Here is a 26306-nt window from a genome sequence, read left to right as displayed (position 1 = left end):
ATGTAAATGATTACAGAATGAAGTTTGAATGTCTAGAACAGGCAGAATGGTGTATATATAGGTAGTTATATGATGCGTCTTAAAGTATACACATTGCATGGTCACTGTAGGGAGAGCCATGTTGTGTGCTGAACTAATCCGGTAAGTAATGTCGTCACTGTGCTGGTGATTCCTAGCAGATGGACAGCCTGATAGCACAAAATGGCTGCCTTCACAGTCCGCCGTACACTGTAATGGCTCCTTGCCAAAAACTGCATGAATTTATTGTTACTATTTATTACCAGTTATGTATGTAACGCACACATATGATTACGGCACGGAATACGGTTATTCCGATCATCACTTGTATTTCAACTGCAGTTTTTCTTTCCTCTAAATGCTGACCTGTAAAATATGGGTTACTCCATATTGTTTTCTCTTTTTGCTCTGTGGTTTGTGTGGTGAAAGTCATCTCATGTTCTGATATTTGTGGAAGAAATAATTTAATTGTACATATAAAATATTTTTGTTTGTGAATTGTCCAAAGAGACTCATTCAAGGAAAACTCTGAACTACTGATCACTGTACATAGAAATGGATGAGGTAGATGTATGTACGTTATGTAATGTGCCTGATAAAATGCTGTACAGGAAGGTATACTAGTCACCCGGGGCAATAAATCTGCGTGATTAGGGATAAAATGGGACAGGGTTTATAGTCCTTCTATAGGACGCTTAATACAGGTACTATTTAATAGGAGAGTTATTTATAATTGAATTTGGCTCATTAAATACGTATTCAATGGTTCTAAAAAGTAATAACACTGACCAACACAATATATCCTGATGTTTTTATTTGTAATAAAAAAAGCCTATGGCATTGTTTCATGCACAATACTTGCTTACATTGGTGTCTTTACTGTGTGACCACTTTGTGACGGGAAATGGTGCAGTTTACTGGTACGTTCCGCTACAACATTTGCCTACCAGCAATCGGCCATATTGTGGGTTGGTTCTATATTAATGAGAATGCAACCTTTCTCCTCACTAGGAACCCGTGCCATGACTAGAAATATATCCTGGTTGTGATATTTTTGTACTTGTGATGTCACTAGTTCCTACTGGGTGCAGGTTCAGCCAACAAAATGGCTGCTTCCATTGCACGAAGGTGACTGGAGCCTTTTAGTGCCACCTGTACACGCTGTGGTATCTCTGCATGATGTGAAAGATGGTCTGACTGCAGATGGGCCCATATCGGGCTGCGGTTGATCATCTGGCTGCATTAACAGCTCCCAATGGCAGAGGAAGTAATCTGTCCTGGATTCCTGAATGGCTCCATGGTCTATAATTTGTCTGGCTTACAGGATCAAGACATTATTCAAGTGGTTGCCCATATGTGGCCGGCTTAAATCGTATTCTCACACGGAATTAATGCCATTGAGGTGCCAGGGGATCATAGATATTTTATATAAGAATCCAATTAATCTGCATTCACTCTTTTCCTAAAAAGTTCAAAAAAAATCGCCCCTCTGCAGCCCCTGGAGGGTACAATTATTTTAACATTTGTGGCTAAAATAAAAAAAACCTTTATTTTAACTGAATGAAACGGGGACAGTGTTACGTGATTATGTTTTAAATAAGTGGTATTGCGTCCTAGTGCAGGGCGTCTCGTGGGAATAGTGCAGCATTCGCTGTCTGACAGCTAAAATACATTATAAGTTTATTTCCTTATTCTGCCAATGAAACCAATCTGATTGGTCTCCCCAATGCTCAAACAAGCAATCGATTTGGCTAAATATAGACTTGAAAATATATTTAGAACTTGTATTTTAGGCCCTAGTCAGAAATGTGCAAAAAGATACAGTATATTACTAATAGCAGCAACTGACAGGTGAGTTGTGTATACTCACTAAAGCCAATCTATGAGAGGCCACAAAACCAGGAGGTAGTTGCGCCTATCAAACCTTATAATGGCAGAAATTAACTAAAAACGCCATAGATATAATAAAGATTTTTTTATATAGTCAGATATTCTAACATTTACACATGTAAATAAAAAAAGCAGTATAATTACTGACATCAATTGTATGTAGTCAGACTTGCTAAGTTGTGTTGACACAAGTATTATTAAAAGTCAATGTGCACTATAATATGGTAAATCCCGGAGTAAGGTTAATTCCATTTTCGATGTAACTATCCTTAATGCATTCACTTATTTAGTGGTACAGACTCCGTGTATTAACGGACTTGCAACAGATTGTATCAAAGTCATTGTATACACATGAGTAAGATGGTGTAAACTTTAGGGGCACCTGCTGTGAAATAGTCTCTTGTCTCCAAATATCAGGGACTTGGAAGGCGCTCCTATGGCTGTGCTTATGTAAGGTCCCAAAGGAGTCTTTCCGACCAGATTATACTCGCAGTCCGTGCCAGTGAAAAAGTTTCACTGCTATGTGTTTATGAGGCCAGTGATCCTGGTTCAGCGGTACCGTGGGAATTTTGGCTGCATGTCACCCTCTTACCTTTTGCCGTGCAGAGACAGGCTATCAATTCATATGATGAAGCTTCTGGGTGGAGCGAAACGCGTCAGTGATTACCTGATACTTTTACTCCAGAGACGGTATTTCCAGCTGAGACTCGGCAACTTACTTTGAATTGTTACCTTTTGACGTGCAGAGGCAGGCTAAGAGGGTGACATCCAGCCAAAATTCCAACGGTGCCGCTGAACCGGGATCATTGACCTCATAAGCACGTAGCAGTGAAAGTTGGGGCTTTTTCACCGGCAAGGTTGGAAAGACTCCTTTGGGACCTTACATAAGCACAGCCAGCGGAGCGCCTTCCAAATCCCTGATAGTATTTGGAGATGAGACTATTTCACAGTAGGTGCCCCTAAAGTTTACACCATCTTTCTCGCGTGTATACAATGGCTTTGATACAATCTGTTGCAAGTCCGTTAATACACGGAGTCTGTACCACTAAATAAGTGAATGCATTAAGGATCGTTACATCGAAAATGGAATTAACCTTACTCCGGGATTTACCATGTTATAGTGCACATTGACTTTTAATAATACTTGTGTCAACACAATTTAGCAAGTCTGACTACATACAGTTGATGTCAGTAATTATTATACTGCTTTTTATTGTTTTATTATATTTACATGTGTAAATGTTAGAATATCTGTCTGAATATATAAAAAAATCTTTATTATATCTATGGCGTTTTGAGTTAATTTCTACCATTATAAGGTTTGATAGGTGCAACTACCTCCTGGTTTTAAATATAGACTTGGGCTTAACGGCTGATTTGTAAAGGCCCCTCTATAGTGCCAGGTTGAGCACGGACTTTGGGGCTGATTCAGCAATGCTGAACAGAGATTCCCGCTTATAGGAAATCTGCGAGTGTGCAGAATGGCTCCTGCGTAATCGTGCACAGCCCCTTAGATGCCTCTGCCTGACTGACGGGCAGAGACATTTATGGGGTGGGGGCGGCTGGTGTTCCTGCCCAGTTTTCCGGGAGTGGCAAGGCCAGGAACTGTGTCGACTGACCGTTTCCGGGCCTGGCCAGCCAGCCAGAGTAAGCTGAGGTTTACTCAACTGGTTGGCAGCCCAGCGCCATCTATCATCGCAACCGAAGGTTGCGATGGTGATCCCAGTCTATGTCCTCGGTCGCAGTGCTAGGATTGCAAATGCAGCAGGGGGTGTCATACAGCTGCTATATTTGCATGGATGGAAATGCAGAACTGAATCGCACCCTTTGAACACGTCACCGTGGGTGTTCCTACGGCAAAGCATAAAAATTAAAAAACTATCTGGCCAAGTACAGGTTATATAAATCAACCATTCTGTCTGATCCACCCTATCGTTTGGGTTCCTTCATCCATGTTATATAGGGAGGAAGCTACCCCCAAGTCATAGAATGTTTGCATACAGGGTGCATGGAATATGATGCTGGCTTCGGCGCAGAGCCAACACGGAAAGTGTTATTTACTTATATTGTGCTAATGTTACCTATTTTGGGAGAGCCTGGATCTGTAGTATGTTCCATCACCTGGTATCCTACCAGCACCTGTAGCTTTGCAATCCCCTGAGCCAGCTCCTACCAGATGAATGCTTTATAATGTGATGGTGGGGACAGGGTCTAGCAGAAGATGGCATATACCCAGCAGCAGAGCACTGTGTGTATATATAAGGAGACTTGTATCTTACCTGGTTAAGACCTTTCCTTCAAACTACATAGGGAAAACCGGAACTACGCTGGTATAGGCTGTGCAGGAGGAGGACCGGGCAAAGTTAGCCTTTAACTTCCCAGGCAGCCCAGCCTCATCCTCCCCTATAACCCACACCCAGGCCAGTTAAGTTAGCAAGCCCAAGGAAGACTGGCACGCTCACCGAACCAAACAAATCACCAATGGACAGGGGGAACTAGAACAGAAGAAATCCCCAAAAGCCAGGTGCGTCAGGATGGGCGCCCTGTGTCCCCTATGGAGTTTGAAGAAAAGGACTTAACCAGGTAAGACATAAGTCCTTTTCTTCTTCACCTTCCATAGGGGACACAGGAACGTCCCAAAGCAATGCTCCCAAGGGAGGGGACGCTCCTGAGCTGCACTAAGAAAATGCCACCCAAAATCCACATCCATGGAGACGGCACAAGAATAGAAGCAGGAAAAAGCCCCACGTCACTCGCCCTTCAAAGGCTGCTCCGCCGAGGCACTGGCGGCAAGCTCCCTACAAAGTACCAACCGATCTGGTGGTATGGTCTCAAGAGCCACTCCACCAAAGGGAGACAGGCGCAAACCGGATGGAAGCACAGGTACTGAGGCAGAAGATCTAGAATACGTAGAGAAGCGACTATAGAGAGACCCAGGAAAGCCACGTGTCAAACTCTCCACGGCCAAACGAGTACCACGAGGATCACTGAGCACAGTGCCCCTTCCTGAGGAAGTCTCCGCAGAATCTGAAGAATGAGCAAGATTGGAGGGAATATGTACCTGAGTCGAAAGACCCACCAAATCGCCCAAGCTTCCACCTGAAAAGCTCCCGAATCCCTGGTGCGAGAGCCTTATCTCAGCCACCTGTGGCAGAGTCTAGACACCGCAGCAGACGTCCAGAAGGCCCCAAAGACAGCTGGATGAAAATACTACACACCCGAGCAATTGTCCTGGCAGTTTAGGAAGTCCGTTGCCCATCGCTGGATGGAGATTGTATAAAAGCCAGAAGGGAGTCTACCCAGCCGTGAATGCGACTGACCTTCATGACGCCGCAACAGAAATTGCCTCTCTTATGGTTGATGTAGGCAACTGAGGCTGCATTGTTGGGCAGAACCTGGCTCAAACTAAGCTGGGGGTGTGCTGGACACAAGGCCCAAGAGACCCTGCGGAGCTCCTACAGTTTTGTCTGGAAGATGGCTACACTGAACTGTCCCAATATTGTCTGCCTGAAGGGAAACTGTCTAAACTATAAGGTCAAGTAAGACACCCAGGTGAAGTATCCACCAAGACGGAATAAAAGAAAAATATCCCTCATAGCTGATGTACTTGAGACTGGAGTAGATCATATAGCCAGGTGAAGATATCCTCGAGGACCACCAGAGACTGGGCCAGGACAAAAGGATCATCCAGATAAGGGAGACATTTGACCCTGTGAGCCCCAACAGAGGAGCCATAACAGTTATGACTCACGTGAAAACACAAGGAATTACAGAATTCTTGGGACAGCAACCCGAGGAAACTGTTGACTGTCCTGAAAGTGCAGGGAGACTATAAAATTCCCATGTTTGCGCAGCAGACTGATAGAACATAAAGAATTAATGTGGAACCAGGGGACCTGCAGGAAGCGTTTGAGAGCCTTCAGGAAGGGTATTGGTCGAAAAGACCTGCTCAGCCTTTTGAACCAAGACTAAGCTAACCTTGAATACAGTGCCTCTCAAGATCTGGGAAAAGTATTCCGGAGACCAGAAAGAAGAGCATGCACTTTAGTAGGGCTTCTGCTTTATCCGGAACCAATGGAAGTCCTTTAACTGGGATAGAGGACACTCCTGGAAGGGTAGAGCGTAGCTCTGAGAAACCTCCCCACAAACCAAGGAGTTCAACATGGCCGCCAGCCCTGGCTGGAAAAAAAAGCAGCAGCTGGCCTCCTATGTTATCCAGGTGGAAAAACTGCCCCAGCAGGCCTAGTGGTGTGGCAGCTGGTAGCTTAAAATGCTTGCTGTGGGGCTTACTGGCGGAAGCACCTGGAGAAAAACTGGCCCTAGGCCTTCCTTTCCTATAAACGGAGCGACAATTAGACGCTCAGAATGCGGAAGGGAGAAACTCCTTTTAGGATTACGCAGCCGAGGCAACAATTATGTCCTAGGCAGGACTGAAGAAAAATCTGCCATAGCCTTCTGCGCTTGGAGGGGGCCACATACTAGTTTGTCACAAGGGACAATAATTTGTTCCTGGGATTGCCAGAGGAGAGGCCCTTCTCTAGGGCGTCTGTCCACTGCCGATGGCCCAAACTAAACAGCTACAGCTAGAAGAGCGAAAGCACCTTCATGGAAATAAACCCAAGGTAAGGTTTCCAACATCCAATGTAGATAAAGATGGAGGACCAGTGCTCATCCAAGAAGCTGGGTAGAAAAGGGGAGGAGAAGTAAAAGAAATAACAATAATAAATACAATTTAAAAAAACATGTGTTTATTGGTATATAGTAAAAAAGACTAGTTAGTGGTAATGCAATTTATGCATACGTGTATTAGTATACACGTGAGAGGCAAAGCTCTAAAAAATCTAAATAATATTAAACCTAATACCGGTATACAACATGTAGGTTAAGACAAAGGACAAAGACAAACACAACAAAATAAGTATTTAATCCAATGTAAAAAATATGATTAAACGGACAGTTCCACTGAAAACTCCTTATTCCACATCTGACTTGCACAGTGTGGAACTGAGCTAGTTGATCTCCTTAGGTGGCCAGCGGTCCTTTCATTCAAAAAAGGAAACAGAGCCACCGTAAAGTTTTGGATAGAGTGTCATTCCTTAACCAGCCTGAGGAAGCCCGCTTTGACGGGTGAAATGCGTTGCATCTTGGGATACCTTGTATACACTGACCATCTGTAATCAAGCATCGTCAGACGCTACATTGTTACATTCTATCCAACAGAGACTTTCTCCGCTTTCGACGGAGAGCACTCCTTTACCACCCACCATCTACAAGCCGTTTTGAGGATGGAGTTCCACGGTTTTCAATAAGGGAATAAGAAGCTGCTCTTCAGCTCGCTGCACCAGGTGAGTACAAACGCTGGGAAGCGTGTCACCCTTATAACTCTCGGATATCACCTTGTACATTTACCATACATCTGTTAAACGGAGCGCTGGCTTCTGTTCAATAACATCCTAATCCTACTTGCGGGGCACTTTGTACTAACATTGCCAAGACTATCAAGGAGGATATTCGTTTATAGACTGACTATTTACATACAGACTACTGCCATTATTAACTTTACGGTGGCTCTGTTTCCTTTTTTGAATGAAAGGACCAGTAGCAGGAGTGCGAGCGACCCGGCCACCTGCTGTCAGAGATCTGCCCGCAGGTGAAGCCGCCTTACTTGAGTCCGCGGCATCCAGCTGCAGCTGGGGGTCCTCTGTGCTTGTGGGGTGGTAGAGCAGCAGGACACTCTGCGCTGCCCACTCAAAGTAAATAAAGAAATTAAGACTAAAGGCTGCAGAAGCGGCCTGTTTGTAATGTACCTGGCTCCTGCCTTGGCATCAAACAAACAACTGGCCTGCCTAGGAAGTCAAAGACTAACTGTTTGGTGGCCAGTCCTCCTCCTGCAGTCTATACCAGCGTAGTCCTTGTGTCTCCTATGGAAGGTGAAGAAATCTGGTTTAAGGGGATTGTCCAAAGATGATGAAGACACCGCCGATGTTAGGACCATTGGCAATCCTTACCCCCCCTATTCATGCTGCCACATGGCTGTTTTTATTTTGTATCTGCAGTGTATGAGGAATTGAAAAACTAAAATAATTCTAGATCTAGTCCATTGTATGCACTATAAAATAAAGGTGAGCTAGGCGCATCTCACGCCTTGTTCTATAGTAATCTCCATCTTGCTTACCTGACGGCTGAGGATGCCACATCTAGTGCAGGTTGGGTATTCCTGATAAAACTGGGTGTACGGTCCAATCGTCATGTCTGCCTCAATAGAGCCGGTCTTGGGCCATTCATCCCAGTACTTCATAAAGGCCATTGGTCAGTTTAATCTAGCTATTTCATAGTTCATTGCGTTGCTGACCGGAAGCTGCCTGAAGATGTGGCAACTGTATAGGTCATTGGTACGTCCTCATCTCGAATACTGTGTTCAATTCTGGAGGCCATATCTCCAGAAGGATATTAATACATTAGAGACTGTACAAAGAAGGGCAACTAAAATGGTGCAAGGTCTACACCACAAAAACGTACCAGGAAAGAATAAAAGATCTTAATATGTAGAGTTTGGAGCAGAGAAGGGAAAGGGGGGACATGATAGAAACGTTCAAATATATAAAGGGTTTTAACAAGGTAAAGGAAGGAGACATTCTTCAAATAAAGAGAAGTATTAGAACAAGAGGACATGTTCTAAAACTGGAGGGTGGTAGGTTCAGGGGAAATTTGAGGAAAAATGACTTCACAGAAAGGGTAGTGGACAAGTGGGATAACCTCCCATCAGAGGTGGTAGAGGCTAAGACAGTAGATCAATATAAACATGCATGGGATAGACATAAGGATATCCTTCAGAAGAAGTAAGGATCAATAAGGGTTGATGTAATAATATGTTTAAAAATGGGCAGACTAGATGGGCCAAATGGTTCTTATCTGCCGTCAAATTCTATGTTTCTAAGAGAGTTTAGGACAGAGGTTCTCAAACTCTGTCCTCAGGACCCCACACAGCTCACGTTTTCCAGGTGACCCAGAAGGTGCACAGGTGTACTCATTACTCACTGACATTTTAAAAGTTCCACTGGTGGAGCTAATTATTTCACTTGTGATTCTGTGAGGAGACCTGGAAAACATGCACTGTTTAAGGTCCTGAGGACCAAGTTTGAGAACCTGTGGTTTAGGACAATAGAGTGTGAAAACCAGACCCTAGATTTCATCAGGGGTCACCCTACAAGAGACGACGGTGGAACCTGCCTTATTTAGATTATGGGTGGGGAATAAGTTTTAAAACTTAATTATTAAAAGCTGGAATTAGCATTTAACGCTGCAGTTTACTGCACCAGAATAGAATTACATGCTTTTTATTTTAGTTTGATGCCCTGGTCTTAGGTGACAATATTGCTATTAAATAAATGACTGCAAAAACATCAAACCATAAGTATGCATATTTCATGTTAGAACAAAATGCTGCGTATATTTCATTGTAAAACCATGTATTTTTTCTCTTATATTCATGGGAATTCTTTTAGTATTACAATTACGTTCTAAATAAAGGTCAATAACGTTTACCTGCACACAGTGGAGCCAGCCATGTGGGTTAGATGTATAAGCCTCTTACTGGATGTAACTGTTCGTGTGTAAGAGACAGTCAGACAATAAGGCTGCCATGTTGTCGAGGTCTTCAGGCAGGACACATTTTATTAGCAGACGACTTAATGGCAGTGACAGAAGAAAAACAAAAAAACTGGAGACGGGATTTACAAGTCTTTGCGCCATTGGTTCACAGTCCTGTGTGGCAATGTCTTTTTTTTTTATTGCCTTTGGTCTATAAGCTCCATAGCAGACTATTTCGACGTACCCACAAATTGAGGACGGACAATATTTCACACTGTAAATCAGATGGCGGTGCTCCCCCTGCACAGAGCAGGTTCCAGGAGTGGCTGCAGTCATGGAAACAAAATGTCTTGTGAGCAAGTTGTAGTGTTATGTACTTGTGGCTGGACTCTGGGTAAAATGCTCTTTTTGAGACGGATGACACAGGAAGCGCAGCTTTCTCGGCAGAAGCGTCACCTCTGCGGACATGACCTCGTATTCCTCGGAATCTATACTGAAATGTCCCTCTGTTCCCTGAATAAACACAATACAAGCAAGCGTATCATAGGCAGAAAAATAATACCACCCCCATGTTTATGCCATAGGACGTCGGCCATCTTGTGTCATAGGGGGCAGGACAATATGCTATCAAAGTCATTGACTGATACCTTTCACAGCGTCTAGTTTTGAAAACAAATTTAGACACTGCCTTTAGATCCAATCTTTATGACAACGAGGCATTTGTGTGAATATTACCACCATATTCTAGGAAGCTTTTATACAGATAACACTCTGTGTTCACCTTATGTGTGAATGAGATCAGTGTCTATGTTAGACTGTGTACATGAGGTACATGTGTAATAATAGCACTCCCCCCCCCCCCCCCCCCCCACTGTGTGTCATGTGACAATTGCAGTCGTCATTCCATTCAGGGGAATGGCTTTACCTGTGGGAGCTGAACACTGCAGCGACTGGCATGTATAACCTGGGCATCCTTTGGGCATAGCAATGGGTCCTGTATCTTCTCAGTGCTGCGGGAGAATGAAAGTTACAGTTTTGGTTCCGAAAATTAAACAAACTATAGAGTTTTTTTTTACATGTAACCATTACCTCACACCAAGTGGAGGCAGCCATTTTGTGGGCTTGGCCAATACTCTGCCTATCAATTCACAAGAACTAGTGACATTGCATGGGCATTATCGCGTGCTAATACTTGCTACCCACACTATTGGATTAGGGGCAGACAGAGTGCTAAAGTCTGGCCACCTACAGTGCAATCTTATTGAAAGTATCCTAGCTGGCTCCAGATTTACTCATGTGGGCTGAGCCATTGATGAGAATAAAGAGCTTAAGGGGGTATCGGGCTGTCTTGGAGAACGGCGCAGCCCGGCACTCATTGTATGAGAGGAAAAAAACAAAACAACAAATGACAGAACACACAGGATATAAAACTAAGTTGTTGAAATGGCTCCGAGAGCTAATGTAAAATCGGACTCACCCCAGACTAATAAACTCGGATTTGCTGATGGTGTCGGGTTCAATACAGATGCTCATGAAATCCAGGGGGCCCTGCACAGATGGTAACGAGAGCAGACAATAGGGGTATTAGGCATCTGTGCTATATGAAAAACAAATATACCTATGATTTAGGAGACAGAGTGAAAAGTGATAAGAAAGTGATAAGGTGCCAGCCAATCAGCTCCCAGCTGTCATCTCACAGGCTGTGTTTGAAAAATGACAGTTGGGAGCTGATTGGCTGGCACCTTATCACTTTTCACTCTGTCTCCTAACACTGCTTAGTAAATAGACCCGAGGCTTCAGGGAGTACAGATGGTGGGTTATGTTCCACCTCTAGGGGGCATATTTACTAAAATGCAGGTTGGTAGAAGTGGAGGTGTTGCCCATAGCAACCAAACTGATTCTAGCTATTCTCTTCTAGAAGGTTCTAGATAAATGATACATAGAATCTGGTTGCTATGGGCAACATCTCCACTTCTAAAAACCTGCACTTTAGTAAAGATACCCCCTGGCACCCCATCCATAGGCTGATGTGTCTGTCTTCCCTCCAGAGTAAGGGATCGAATGATAGAGGGGCCTGATTGTGTGTCAGACGCAAGTAGAAATGCGGACAGATGAGACTATCTGCAAAACTCCTCCGTGGATGTCTCTCTGTGTGGATCCTTGAAAAAGTGCTGTAACAGCACGAAACGCGTTGGGGGCATAGAAGAGAACCCGAAGGTTCATTCACCCTGCAGCCGCAATAGACCGCTGACTCCCAGCCCGCTGCGGTGACGTCATCATCAGCCGCCCGACCAGGCACGCCGGAGAAGCGGCACACAGAGAGGCATCCACGGAGGAGTCTGCAAGTTATTCCCCAGCCTGCTACTCGGAAGATCAAGCGGTAGTAAGGCTTTGATCTACATTGGCTCTTGTGGACTGTATACCAGATATCCATACAAGAAACGACAAAGCCCTTTTTAAATTGGGAGGAAACGGACCACCGAATCCTAAGTAGGAGTAAGAAGTCTGTACCATATACATTGAATTTGCCTGCCAACGGTATATTCTTCTGTCTCATTTTGAGGGATTACCGGATTAAGGACTATATTGGAAGAAAGAAGGAAAATTCGTCTATAAAGACTGTCTTTTGGAAGTTTATTCATATAGATCTCAGAAAAAGGAGCGCTTGATTTATTGTATTGTTTTGATTGTCATAACATTGTGGTGGGGAGCACATTTTTTGAGTAGCCCTTTTATTTTGTGTGCGCAGGATTTATATATTTTTTTTATTCTAATTATCTGCAAACTGCGCATACGCCATAGAAAGCGATTGGCACATGGGCGGAGATAGCAAGCTCGGATGGAAGGATCCACCAGTTGATGGACCACTCCTCCCATGAAATGGGCCTTTTTGGGGGGCACCTGGGTTGGCACGGGAACGCATTTTGTGGGCGCGTACTTCGACTTCCATGATTGTTCGCAGCGTGCGGGCGGAGACAGGACACCGGCTTCATGCGGATGTTTGGTATCCAGCATGGGGTTGGTGCAAATCCTGATACCAATGTTGATGGCTGCGATCGTAAAAACAGTGTGCGGGCCGGCCTTCTGCGCGCTGATACACGGGTTATGGGCATAGACCGGCAGAAACTCACATTTACGCAAGGTAGCAAGCAGGTTGCCGCAGCGGTACGGAAAAGGGGCAGTGTGGGCGCCTGACTCAGCCCAGAAGTGTCTCCCAGTAAAGTAGGCAAGGCGCGCAGTGTCAGGGTGAGATAGGAAAACCATCACTGCAGCCCATCTATAATGACATTACTGTATCCCTGAGGTCATCCTGGGTCACACAGGACACCGAATATATAAAAGACAGAACTTGTGTTTTTGCTGCACAATTGTCATGTAAAACACATGTCCATCTATACCTTCCATTTATTAACCTGGGTGAGAGCGTTTAGGAATTGCAGCCACATTACCGTGACTATTTTATCAGCAAGCGGAGCCACAAAACCCCAAAATATACAGAATTAGTATTATACTATTCTCCAAGGTTTTCCCGTAAATATGGAACAACGCCCCTAGATCATACTAAATTACATGTAAGCAGCACCCGGCTGTCCTCACACAATCTCTGCTACCCCCATAATATGGGCTCTGCACTTTGCTGCGACACAGTGGATAGTAGAATAGATTGTTCCTGCTGTACGTTATCCCGGGTACAGCAGTAAATAGTCTTGTAATGCTTCTGAACTCAGCAGCGGTGCTCCGTGTGGCCTTACCGTCAGGTCCGGGCGGTGGTTCTGCGTTCTAATGGTCAGTTCAGTGGCGGAGAGCTGAATCTCTTCCCAGGGCTCAGGTGGCGCCTCCACTGGAAGCTCTGCAGAATAGCAGGCAGATTATTACAGCGATGGATCTGACATACAAACAAACAACTGGAGGAGCAATCTTTTCCTGCACCCCCCTCATCATGAATAGAATACTGCTGCTGTAAAGATTCCATTATTTGGGTTGAGAATGACAGATCCTAATGCAACCTCACACGGAGCGTTTTCTACTTTAGCTTAGTTTAATTGGATAATCTCCTCCCTCCTCCTTTACAACCTGTAATTAGCTACTAAACGGCTGCAAAATGGTCCGCGCACCATTGACCATTCTAGCTACTGCTTCAAAAATCTCACTTTGGTGCTCATGGTGAATGATCGTTACTAGTATCGCACTGTGCCTACTGACGAACCCAATATGCGCAATTGCGGACCTGTGTATCTGGCACTTGCGACTCCTTATGACTAGAGAGGTTTGACAGGAAGGGGAAGTTAAGGGGGGTTTGACATACGACTGCTGTAAGGACGAGTATACACATAATCACCGGTTACGTGTCATTAGCACATGCTAGATGACCGCTGCAAACGCATGCCGATAAATACTTGCCATAAATTTCAATCTGCCTCGTGTTGGGTGCTGCCAATCTGGTTGAGGTATGGGCACGGTATGAGCTATGCATGCTGTTTATTGCCTCTCCTCGTAGTGTGATGTAATGGTTTTGGCCAAAGCAATGTCACAACAAACGGCGGGCACTCTCCATGCCACAAAAGTGAAGGTCTACTTTGCCATGCACACACAGATTGGACGTATCTCTAGTGAGATGAGATTAAGCTACCAGGACTGGAAGATCCTGAAATCACACCTGAGTGGGGGGTCACATACTTAAAAATGAAGTATTTTCCTTGTACGGAAAAATGCTCAGTTTTCCCGACTTAAAGCTACTTAGCACACATTCCTAACACTGACGTTTTACACATGGAATGCTTTGTGGGTTTGATAATTGGCTGTTCCATAATTGCCATAATGGAAAAAGCAGTCCAAAAACTAACCAATATACAGAATGATCATCACCGTTGCCTGACAGCCCTGGAGTCTAGAGTTTACATTTTTACCCTGGTTGCTCTCTGCATGGACTTTGTATGTTTTGCTCAGGTCTATGGGTTCTCTTTAGATCAGGCCTGGCCAACCTGTGGCTCTCCAGCTGTTGTCAAACTACAACTCCCAGCATGTCCTGCCACAGTTTTGCTATTAAGGAATGCGAAGACTGTGGCAGTGCATGCTGGGACTTGTAGTTTTCCAACAAGCTGGAGAGCCACAGACTGGCCGGGCCTGCTCTAGATGTCCATTTTCACCTCGTGGTACAAAGAAGTCATTGGATGGTCAATCGACTTTTGACTGAATTGTGCGTTACTGTGTTAGGGGATTACACGGCAAGCACCAATGGGTCTGGTTCTCTGATTGTACAGGTTGGCGATCTATAAATAAAGGATAATCATATTTGTGCAAAGCAGGTGGTAAACGTACCAAGTTTTGGAGGTGACCAGTACTGGGCCAGCCTCCTGTATAACCTGACGAGCAGAGACGGGCGAACTGGCTTCTCCGCTGGCTCTTCGGGTGGTTTCTCTGTGGGCCCTAGGAACAGGATAGATGCCTGGTGTCTCTGGGGCCACTCCTGCAATAATCGCAGCCAGGACAAAAAAACGGAGGAAGTCAGTAACCCATTCATTGCTGGAAAACATTTCCTCCTGAAAATTAAACACCCCCTGGCAGGATGAGGCACAATAGGAAGAAGCTAAATAACAGCCTTTCATAACCATGTTTAATAGCTCCTACCGTCTACCATTAATCTGCGCATCACAAGTGACTGGAACCTTAAAAATCTGAAATATACCAATTCAGCCCAGAATACACCTTTGTCTGCTGTAATTACATGTTCCGCTTCTACAACCCTGATCTGTCAGCGCACTGTGAAATGTGCTCTCATTCCCCTAGAGTTACGCTATAAATATCGTTATGTTCCAAATTGCAGCCTAGTAAATCTATGGATAGGCAAACCAGCCCTCAGCGTTGAATGGGGAACCAAACTCACCTGCCTCTCTCCCCCCCACCCTTCCCTGCTGACTTCCAAAATCTAATCTTCTGGCCTTTAGCAGAGGTAAGTGGGACCTGTGAGTTCCTACTAACTGGGGTGGGGAGCAGTGAGTTTTGCTCATACACAGAAACAATGACAGGAACCTAGAACGGTAATAGGTACACAGACCCTCAGCCGAAGTTTTGCTGTAATTGAGCTGCTGGAAAACCGTACTGGGAGATGCCTATGAGCAGTAACTGGTAAACTACGCCACCTACAGGCGACGGGGTGCGCTCTATAAGCAGATACGTAATAAGACAAGCCCTCAATCCCCATACATTTAGGACAGGGGTCAGGGAACTTTTTTACCTTTTACCCCAAAACATATTTAGATAGGCCGACGTTACCCGCTTGATTTGAAAGGAAGGAAATCATATAGTAGTGCCCCCACAGTTATGCCCCTGTAGTAGTGCCCCCATATAATGCCCCTGTAGTAGTGCCCCTGTAGTAGTGCCCCCATATAATGCCCCTATAGTAGTGCCCCCATATAATGCCCCTGTAGAAGTGCCCCCATAGTTATGCCCCTGTAGAAGTGCCCCCATAGTTATGCCCCTGTAGTAGTGCCCCCATATAATGCCCCTGTAGTAGTGCCCCCATATAATGCCCCTGTAGTAGTGCCCCCATATAATGCCCCTGTACTAGTGCCCCCACAGTTATGCCCCTGTACTAGTGCCCCCATATAATGCCCCTGTAGTAGTGCCCCCATATAATGCCCCTATAGTAGTGCTCCCATATAATGCCCCTGTAGTAGTGCCCCTGTAGAAGTGCCCCCATAGTTATGCCCCTGTAGTAGTGCCCCCAGATAATGCCCCTGTAGTAGTGTCCCCATATAATGCCCCTGTAGTAGTGTCCCCATATAATGCCCCTGTAGTAGTGCCCCCATATAATGTCCCTGTAGTAGTGCCCGCATATAATGTCCCTGTAGTAGTGCCCCCATAGTTATGCCCCTGTAGTAGTGCCCCCATATAATGCCCCTGTAGTGCCGCTTGTACCAAAAAAAAACACCTTAATCCCCACTCCTGCATCCGCCGCTGTCCTGTCCGCCCGGCTGCTCCTCGGAACTATGGGAGAGACATCATGACGTCTCTCCCATAGTGCGCATGGAGAGAAGTGGAAGCTGGAGTTCAGAAGAGAGCTCCAGCCTCCGGCTAACGCGGCGCTGCAGGGAAGGAGTCGGGCGCCCGCTGGTAATAACATCTCAGCGGGCATCTGGCTTAGAGCCTCCCTGCGGCACAGCCGGGCATGCATATGAATCATTCTATATTATAGAATGATTCATATGCATGCCCGGCTGTCCGTCCATTACCCCCAGGAATTTCATTTTTACCCCATGTGGGGTAATTTACCCGTTCCCCGACCACTGATTTAGGAGACCAACCTTCTGCACTGTTGACCTATTGCATGTCGACCAATTGGTGGCGACCCGCTGACTGTCAACCGTTACATTGTCGATCTTTTGATCCACACCCATATTTGCCGCCATAATAACCCTTCTCCTGTATGTAGTTTATTGTAGAACCTGCAGGTGTCACTCTTCTTACTGCTGCCAATGAGAGTAGCAATATACCGAACTTAAGCCGAGGAACCAAAGTTTTAATTGAATCAAAGCTATGACCATTAACTAGTGATATAAAGTGCAATGTTTATGTACAGCTTTGTGCGGAAGTCTGCTGAGGGCGTCACCGGAGTAGCGTCGGGTGCTTGCGTGGTAATGAGATGATTATTATTACCATTACCATGCGGCGAGTGTGCCAATCTCTGCCGATATCACTCTACTGTTCTTCTCCAAATAGTGCACTGTGGCTCGTTACTACAGAAAGCTTATTATTATTATTATGTCAAATCCCAAATGGACTTGTGGATTTGATGAACCCCTGCACGGTACTCTATGATCTATATATTTCCATATTTCTATGGATATAGAGATATTTAAATGTTAAAAGTAGATGCTGCATAATTCTGCATTATTTACTATATAGATATAACGTTGAATTGCAGTAAGCAGTTTGCACTGTTGGACAGGGGGTTAACACATTGCAGCTATCTACCCGCAGGCTGGCTTTTCTGTGTTTTGCAATGTTTTATAGAGCGCCGGGGAGCCGTGTCCTAGATTAAGGGCCCAGATTGTACCTTAAGTGTGCTGAACAAATGAGCGGCTCTCGTCTTCAACGGCCCCAAATACCAATATCTGTAAAGGGAAGATTGTGATTGACAAAGAGGGAACAATTACATTTACCCGCATTACTAGACAATGACATTAAATGTAATAGTATATTTACAGAACTGTCCACCTTGTGCTCTCCAGCTCCCATTATAAGAGGGATGCCTGTGGCTCACACTACATACTTGTGTACACCGTGCTGCCAGACCAGGCCCATCCCCGATACATACCATAATTACCGGTGTATTACATGGGCCGAATGTACATTTCTAGTTCTCCATCTGAATTTATCTACGTCAATATTTAAGGGCGAATGTATAGAATTATTCTCGTGAGGAGAATTGCACAAAAATATAACCCCATATCGCGGACAGTAGGAGACATTTGCTCGCCGTGACGTAGGCGACAAGTTATATATAGTTTTGTGTATTTAAGAAGAGGCCTTTCCATACTGCACAAACTTACATTATAAATGGCCAGTAAGCTCCCCAGCTGCAACGTTCAGATGGGACATTACAGAGACAACACAGCCCTCTATAGGTAATTAGTTTTATTTTTGTATAAATGTTCTGTAAAACAATGAACTACATAGCACAAATGGAGGTATACTGCGCACTGGACTAATGTTGAGGTACGAGGCATGGCTGCACTTTTAAAAGGGTGTCTGTCCTTTCTAATTTTACAAAGAATTACAAATTGCAGGTATATGCGCTCTATACCCCTACTGAATATGTAAGCGTTAGTGGGTACAGAATCATGCATATAAAGAAATATGAATAAAGATGTAAAAGATTACCCAACTAAGATGAAAACAAAACAACAATGAACTACAAATGTATTTGCTACAGAGATTATCCTGCTATACTACTGTGTCTACTAAATAAATCCAACGCACAGTATCTGCCATAGACCATAATAGATCATTGCTATTAGTTTTCCAAATAATAACTTTAGAATCAAGTATCGGCCAGGATGGGGAATAACCCCATTTTAAGCAGCGTGTCTGTCCTACAAAGCACGTAAAATAGGTATTGTCACTATGATGCCCCTGTACCCAGTATATACGTTCGCACTTTCAGGATTCATAGCTCTGACCCGGCCGCGCAACCTTTGATACACTCAAGAGATTGTGACGTAGGTGAACTTACTTGGTGGATTTTACGGCAGCATCGCGATAACTTCCCCATCTCAGGCCGCTCACGGCGAACACAGGCTGCTCGTTCTCTCCCTGACAGGACACAGCGGGGAAGGAAGAGACCATGAGGACGACAGGCAGGAGAATACCTTACTCTCCATAAAGAAGAGATAATAGCGCACGTGGTCCAGCGAGCGATGCGATAAGTGTTATTGGTCCCATAACCTTTATTTTACCTAATGCAAGGAGATTATTCCCTTTGGAGCTTTTACTCAGTGTTCTCTAGATCAATAAAAGTACTATTATATACATTGAATTAGAATTACAGATGAACGAAAGGTTGAGCTGAACGGTTAAACGCTCTTATTTAATTCAAATTGACAATTACTAAGTATCTCAACCGGCTAATAACTAGAACTCCTTACACACTTGCTCAAGCACTAACGCGAAGGAGGGGTGTGGGTTTAGGGGGGAGACGCTCTGCTTCAACAGCGGAATGGGCTGAAGAACGTACAGTACGGATGTCCCGTCTTGGTGAGCCTGTCGCCTACACACAGCGGAAGCTGCCATTTTGTGAGCTGAACCAATATTTTAGCTGATCCATTGGCTAGGAACCTGCAACGTGACATGGGACCTTAGTGTCTTTGTATTGTCATCAGTTCCTAGGTAACTGCTAGGTACAAGGTAATGATTACAATTCCTGACTAAGGGGGTCATTCAGACCCGCTCGCGAGCAGCAGTATGCTCGCAAGCGGGTCGATGTTCCCCACTGCGCATGCGCACGACGGAGGGAGCTCCGTTGTGCGCATGCGCGAGACCCGGGGAGCGACGGGCTTCCCATCGCTCCGGGTCTCGCACCAAAGGGGGCGTGCTGTCGATGTTGATTGACAGCACGCCCCCTTTGGGGGGCGTCCCTGCCAGACGGAGGCGTTCCCATGGGAACGCCTACCGTCTGAAGCCGGCCTCACTGACATCACTAGTGATGTCAGTGGGAGTGATTTTGGCTCTGATAGAGCCAAAATCACTCCAGGGCATGTGGCAGGGAGACCCTACCGCAGGGTCTCCGTCGCAAGTCCGATGGTCGCGATGGTCAAGACCATCGCGACCATCTTTTTGGCCGCTCGCATATGCTGTGGGTGGTCACCCACAGCTATACGAGCGGCAAGGAGGCCGCTCCATTTTCATGGAGGAGGGCCCTGATTCAGAACGAGCGCTCTGCTCAGAGCGTCCGGCTCTGAATCAGGCCCTAAGGCATTACCTGTGTGGAGTTTGTATGTTCTCATGAGTTTCTCCCCTCATTTCCTATCACACTCCGAGAACATACTGTTAGGTTAATGGACACAAATGGGGTAGGGTGGCGAATGGGACCGAAAGGAGCGGGAAGCGATGTAAGACTGGACGGAGCTGGGGTGGGAGGAGAGGGGGGGGGTCTGATTGGCTGCGATACACCTGCCATGGCATTACCCTGCATACAGCTGGTTACTTGCAGGCATCGTTATGCAGGATTATGGGGATAATAACGTATTTCACTGTCGTCGTTGACAACGCAAAGAAACTGCTCAGCGCAAACAAAGAAATTGCAGCCTGGAGACCAAAGAAGCCTCTAAAAAGAGGCCGGAAAACCGTCATGAGAAAAATGTTTTGAGCGACTGTAAAGGAAAATTAACATCGTTTTGTTCTTAGGTATAAATGTATTTGCCGTGTGTCGCTCTGCTGGCATATGGCTATAATGGAAACTGCTGGTGCAGAGTCTCATGCGCACTTTCTGTTATCTTGTGAACAGACACAATTAGAAGGTTGGAATGATTCCAGGGGCCGAGAGGCCGACGTCATCGCCTCGGCCGTCGGTTCTTTGCACAATATAATAACAATATGTAACGTGTCCCCTCTTCTGGCCACTCACCTTTATTTGCAGTACATCAAGCGGAACAGTCTCTCCTTTCAGGATGGAGAGTGTAGCATCAGAGATGTGCCTGGAAGAGAGAGAATGGGGAGATCAGGATGGAAAGGAGAACGACTTAGATGGGTACGAATACAGGCGGAGAGTGGCAAAGGACTGTACAAGCGCTGTACTCAGCATTAGGCCTCAATCACAGGTGGTCGGGGCTGAAGATCAAACACTTGCGGCATTCGCTACCTCTTAGCGATCCCGGAAGATTTAGGTCCTGATGCCCAAATAAGAAATCATTGGTAAGTGCCACAGATTGGCAGATGTTAGCAAACCCTCAGAGCTGCAGCCACTGATCAGACAGTCACAGCACCCACATAGTAAAGTGTTGCTGCTGCCCCATTGTGAGCTGTCCAGGCATTATACCTATGTTATCACTGGATGCAGTCCCCCAACATTTGACTGCAAATCCCCTTTACCACGGGGAGTACTTATGTCTGCTCACCCCAAGGCCCACCTGCCTTGGATGGAAATACACCAATAGAGTCAAAGAAGGGTTTAATAAAAACAAAAATAACTAAACGCAGTTTTCCAAGTGACTAATGTGCGCGCAACGCAGTTAATGTCAAAAACATCCATTGTCTAGGGTCTTGCAGCCCGTAGCACAGGCACAAATGTCACAGGCTTGCCAGGACTATTTGCGTGGCACCTTTTGACGTCAAATACAGCCAACGCTCCGGGATTAGCGCAGAAGAATAAAAACAAACAGCAATGTTATCCGCGCTCTAAGCGTTTTCTCTGCAGTTCAGTCTTAACGACATTAAAAAAAATGCAATATTCAGAAATATAATAAGTGAAATTTCAAAACACCTTTTAAGCCTCCTACCCACAGCCTGGATAATAACCATCTTCTATAATGGCTGTGACTTTAATTCTGAGAAAGAGGAACGTCAATTAGCCCTGGTGGTGGTGGGGAAAAAAAAAAAAAAAGTTTTCCCAGACGATTGTTTTGACTGTAAAACTAGACGGAATTCATATCTGTATAGGTCAAACAAGGAGAAGCAGACAGGGGCCAATTAAAACTTTACAAGCGGTACAGTTACTTGACAAATCTCTAAAGGCTAAGTCGTACTGTCTCGTAGGCTCTGCGGCGTATAGGCACATATGTGTTTAAGACCTATTTATAAGCAATAAAATGCAAGAAATTAATCTGTCTCCGCCAGTAATCCACAACTGTGCTTAGTTATTGATGAAAGAGCAGAATAACGATGTCAGTTCAGGAGAGGTGCGCACGTAGACAGCGAGAAAGATGAACACAGGCTGCCATGTTATACGGGGGCAATACAATCTATTCCCCTTTACAAATGAAGAACTTTGATAGTTACACATAATATGAGATATGGTAAGAAGTTACCCTTGTTATCTCTATTTCTACGAAGTCCTTAGGGTTCCACAGGATACCTTGGGGGTATAGGCGATGGCGGCAGACATCCAGGCACCACAGAGTTAAAAACTTCTCCATCCTCCCAGGATGCACTGGGGTCCCTCTCCTATACCCCGCCCCCGAGCCTCAGGGACACAGGTTTCGTCACAAGCCATAGGCCGGAGGAGGATAAAGAGAGAGAGAAGAAAGTCTGGAACACACAAGAATCACATTCTCACCAGAGGGAGAGGGAAAAACCGGTGACCAGAATCACAGCCCATCTGCAGTACAGGTGCGACAGGGCGGGAGTCCTGTGGAACCCTATGGACTTCATAGAAATAGAGATAACAAGGGTAAGTTCTTACCATATCTCATATTTTCTACTTCAGGGTCCATAGGGTATCCACAGGATACCTTGGGGATGTCCCAAAGCAGTATCCTTCAAGGGTGGGGACGCTCCTGTGCTGAGAGGAGAATCCGTCGCCCGAAGGAAGCATCCTGAGAGGCATAGATATCAAAAGTATAATACCGTAAGAAAGTATGGACAGATGACCACGTGGCCGCCTTGCAAAGCTGAACAGCTGAGGCGCCACATCGAGCTGCCCACGAAGGACCCACAGACCTAGTGGAATGAGCCTTAACAGAAGATGGAACAGGAAGGCCCTCGTGAGCAAAAGCTTCAGAGATAGCCAGTCGAATCCATCCTGCCAATGTTTCTTTAGTGGCAGGCCAACCTCTTTTGTGGAAGCCATAAAGGACAAACAAAGAGTCTGACTTCCAATAGACAGAAGTGCGGTCTACATAGATTTTCAAGGCCCGCACTACATCCAAGGTGGCCTCACCAACCGAAAGGTCCGGTGAAGTAGACGATGGTACAATAATTTCCTTGTTGATATGGAAACTAGATACCACCTTTGGAAGAAACCCAGGACGAGTGCGCAGCACAGCCCTGTTTCTAAGAAAAATTAGAAATGGAGGTCTACATGAGAGAGCTCCCAATTCCGAAACCCTTCTGGCCGAAGCAATAGCCAGAAGGAATACAGTCTTAATGGTTAGCCATTTTAAATCCACTGAGCCCAGTGGTTCAAATGGCGGTCCTTGAAGAGTCTCCAAGACCACAGCCAGATCCCATGGTGCCACAGGTGGAACAAAGGGAGGCTGAATAAGAAGCACCCTTTGCATAAAGGTGCGGACATCAGAAAGCATAACAATCCTACGATGAAACCACACTGAAAGTGCAGACACCTGTACCTTCAGGGAAGCTAGGCGAAGACCCTGGTCTAAACCCGCCTGTAGGAAGGCCAGAACCCTGGACAATCTGAACACCTGAGGAGCATAACCTCTAGTGCGACACCACTGGAAGAAAGCCCGCCACACTCTATGGTAGATGTTGGCAGATGAAGGCTTCCGAGCTCTCAGCATGGTGTTGACCACCAAACTGGAGAAACCTCTGGACCTCAAGAGGGCAGTCTCAATAGCCACGCCGTCAAAGACAGCCGACTCAGGTCCATATGAAGGCAAGGACCCTGAGATAGCAGGTCCTGACGTTGAGGCAACAACAGCGGAGTGTCCACTGAGAGACTCTGAAGATCCGTGTACCAGTGGCGCCTGTGCCACGCTGGAGCAATCAGCAGTAGCGTGCCGCCTTCTTGCTTGAAGTTGCGTATCACTCGAGGAAGAACGGAGGGAAGAGGTACGCATACTGGAAGGTCCACTTGACCGCCAGAGCGTCCACTAGACAAGCCTTTGTGTCGCTTGTTCTTGACCTGAACATTGGCATTTTTAGTTGTGTCATGAGGCCATGAGATCTATCTCTGGAAGGCCCCACTTGTTCACCAGTAGCTGACACACTCCTGGTGAAGAGATCACTCTCCTGGATGCACGTCTTGATGGCTGAGAAAGTCTGCTTCTCAGTTGAGAACTCCTGGTATGAACACTGCTGATATTGCGGTGAGATGCTTTTCCGCCCATACTAGAATGCGGGACACCTCTGTTAGAGCCACCTGACTGCGAGTCCCTCCTTGGCGGTTTATGTATGCCACCGTGGTGGCGTTGTCCGACTGTACCTGCACAGGTTTACCCTGCAGGATCTGTCTTGCTTGCTGGAGAGCCTTGAATACTGCCCGCAGTTCCAATATGTTTATTGGAAGAGCAGCTTCTACCGATGTCCACCTTCCCTGAAAGAAGTGTGGACCCATCACCGCTCCCCAGCCTCGGAGACTGGCATCCGTCGTCAGAAGGGCCCAGTCGGCTTTCCAAAAGGGGCGCCCCTTGTTCAGGTGAGCAGTCTGTAGCCACCAGGCCAGAGATAATCGCACCTCCGGGGAAAGCACCATAGTCTGTGTCTTTATCCTTTGGGGCGACCCATTCCATCTGGAGAGGATCAACTTCTGCAGAGGTCTTGAGTGAAACTGGGCAAACTCCACCATGTCGAACATGGATACCATGGATCCCAGTAACCTCATTGCCAAGTGAATAGACACCCGGCGACTCTGCAGGCAAAGAAGGACCTTTGCCTGTAACGCAGAGATCTTTTCTCCCGTCACCAAGATCCTCTGATGTTGGGAATCCAACAGAGCTCCTAGATGGAGCATCCTCTGTTATGGTACCAGGGAGGACCAATTTATCAGCCAGCCGAGAGACTGCAATACAGAGACTGTTAGTTGCAGATCGTCCAGATAAGGTAACAGGCGGACTCCCTGCAGCTGCAGGTGGGCTGCCATGACGGCCATAACTTTGGTGAACACCCGAGGTGCTGTAGCCAGACCAAAGGGCAGAGCTTGAAACTGGAAGTGGTCCTTGACCACTGCAAATCTGAAGAAGCACTGGTGTGCTGGGACAATAGGGATATGCAGGTAAGCATCCTGAATATCCAGTGACACCATGAAATCCCCAGGTTCCATTGGTAAAATAATGGAACACAGGGTCTTCATCCTGAACAGAGGAACCCTCAGAAATTTGTTGAGGGATTTGAGGTTGAGTATTGGCCGTTAGGACCCATTGGGTTTCTGCACCAGAAAAAGATTGGAGTAATACCCCAATCCCTTCTGAGACAAAGGAACTGGCACTATAACTCCATTCTGGTGCATCGAGTGCATTACCTTCTTGAGTTCCCGGGCCTTGTCCTGATTGGACGGAAGGCCCGTGGTGAAAAACCGGCTGGGAGGCCTCCTGCGGAAGGAGAGGGCGTACCCCTGAGAGACCACTTCTCTGACCCATGTGTCTGAAGTGGTCAGACACCAGCTTTGGGCGAATTTCAGAAGTCGGCCTCTCACTTTGAGGTCCCCCAAAGAGAGGCCCGTCCCGTCAGGCCGAAGGTTTGTCATCGGACTTGGGAGTGGGACGTCTGGTACTCCAGGCCTGCTTCCTGGGCTTTGCAGGTTTCTTGGCGGCAGTCCTCCTAGGAAAGGACTGTACCCTGGGTCTGTTCTGCATTCTGCAGGGCCGAAAGGACGAAGAACACGCTCCTGATGGGACAGTAGTGGAAGACAGACACGCAGGCTTAGCTGCTGCCAAAGTATCCACAATTTTGTCTAGATCAAGGCCAAACAGCACTTCTCCATTGAAGGGTAACCCCTCCAAACCCTTTTTGGAATCAGCATCCGCCTTCCAAGAACGCAGCCACAGGATACGACGAGCCGCCACTGCTGCCGAGGAGATCTTGGACGCCATGAGGCCCATATCTAAAGCTGCCTCATTAATGAAGGTAGCTGAGTCCCTTAAATTACCCACCAACTCCACCTGTTCAGGTGACGAGTCTGGGTCCAGGGATGCCTCCAAGGTATCAGCCCAGTGCTCCATAGCACTTGCCACCCATCACACGGCCAAATCCGGTCTGGACACGCCTCCTGCAAGGGAATAAATCATTTTCAAACATATTTCTACCCTGCGATCCGTTGGATCCTTTAAGGAGGACATAGAGGGCATAGGCAACGTAGCACTCTTTACTAGACGTGTGAATCCACTTGTGGCGGGTTATCCCATTTTGCAAAATAATTATCTGCAAAAGGGTATGCCACCGCAAACCGTCTAGGGGGCTGGTAACGCTTGCCAGGCGTTTTCCACGCCTCCTCTAAATGATCCACTAGCTGATCAGATAGGGGAAACACCGTAGCATCACTTTTAATATCCTTGAAAAATGCATATTTTGATTTAGCTACAGAGCGTCATCCTCAATAACCAAGGCCGTGCGCACCGCACGTATGAGCCATCATCTGTCGTCACAGCATCCTGATCTTGATGAGGTTGCAGCTGACGCTTCTGCGCCCGCACAGA

General features: G+C 46.2%; 1 protein-coding gene across 1 annotated transcript in view; it reads right to left on the bottom strand.

Annotated features, from left to right (window-relative positions):
- Positions 1-9564: 9564 nt before the first annotated feature.
- The window catches only part of AGK (acylglycerol kinase), a 51784-nt gene continuing 35042 nt past the window's right edge, over positions 9565-26306 (bottom strand). Inside the window, exons 9-16 of the mRNA XM_088448800.1 lie at positions 20624-20693; positions 18734-18813; positions 17555-17612; positions 14818-14965; positions 13251-13348; positions 10976-11046; positions 10424-10508; positions 9565-10011 (exon numbers count right to left, since the gene is read on the bottom strand). Coding sequence (XP_088304926.1) covers positions 9868-10011; positions 10424-10508; positions 10976-11046; positions 13251-13348; positions 14818-14965; positions 17555-17612; positions 18734-18813; positions 20624-20693 — 754 coding nt within the window. The 3' untranslated portion in view covers positions 9565-9867. The remainder of the gene's footprint in view (positions 10012-10423; positions 10509-10975; positions 11047-13250; positions 13349-14817; positions 14966-17554; positions 17613-18733; positions 18814-20623; positions 20694-26306) is intronic.

This window comes from Taudactylus pleione, unplaced genomic scaffold (genome assembly GCF_031769625.1).
Source record: "Taudactylus pleione unplaced genomic scaffold, aTauple2 ptg000465l, whole genome shotgun sequence".
NCBI classification, from domain to species: domain Eukaryota; kingdom Metazoa; phylum Chordata; class Amphibia; order Anura; family Myobatrachidae; genus Taudactylus; species Taudactylus pleione.
Note: the sequence above shows the minus strand (reverse complement) of the source record. Positions and strands in the feature narration are given on the sequence as shown.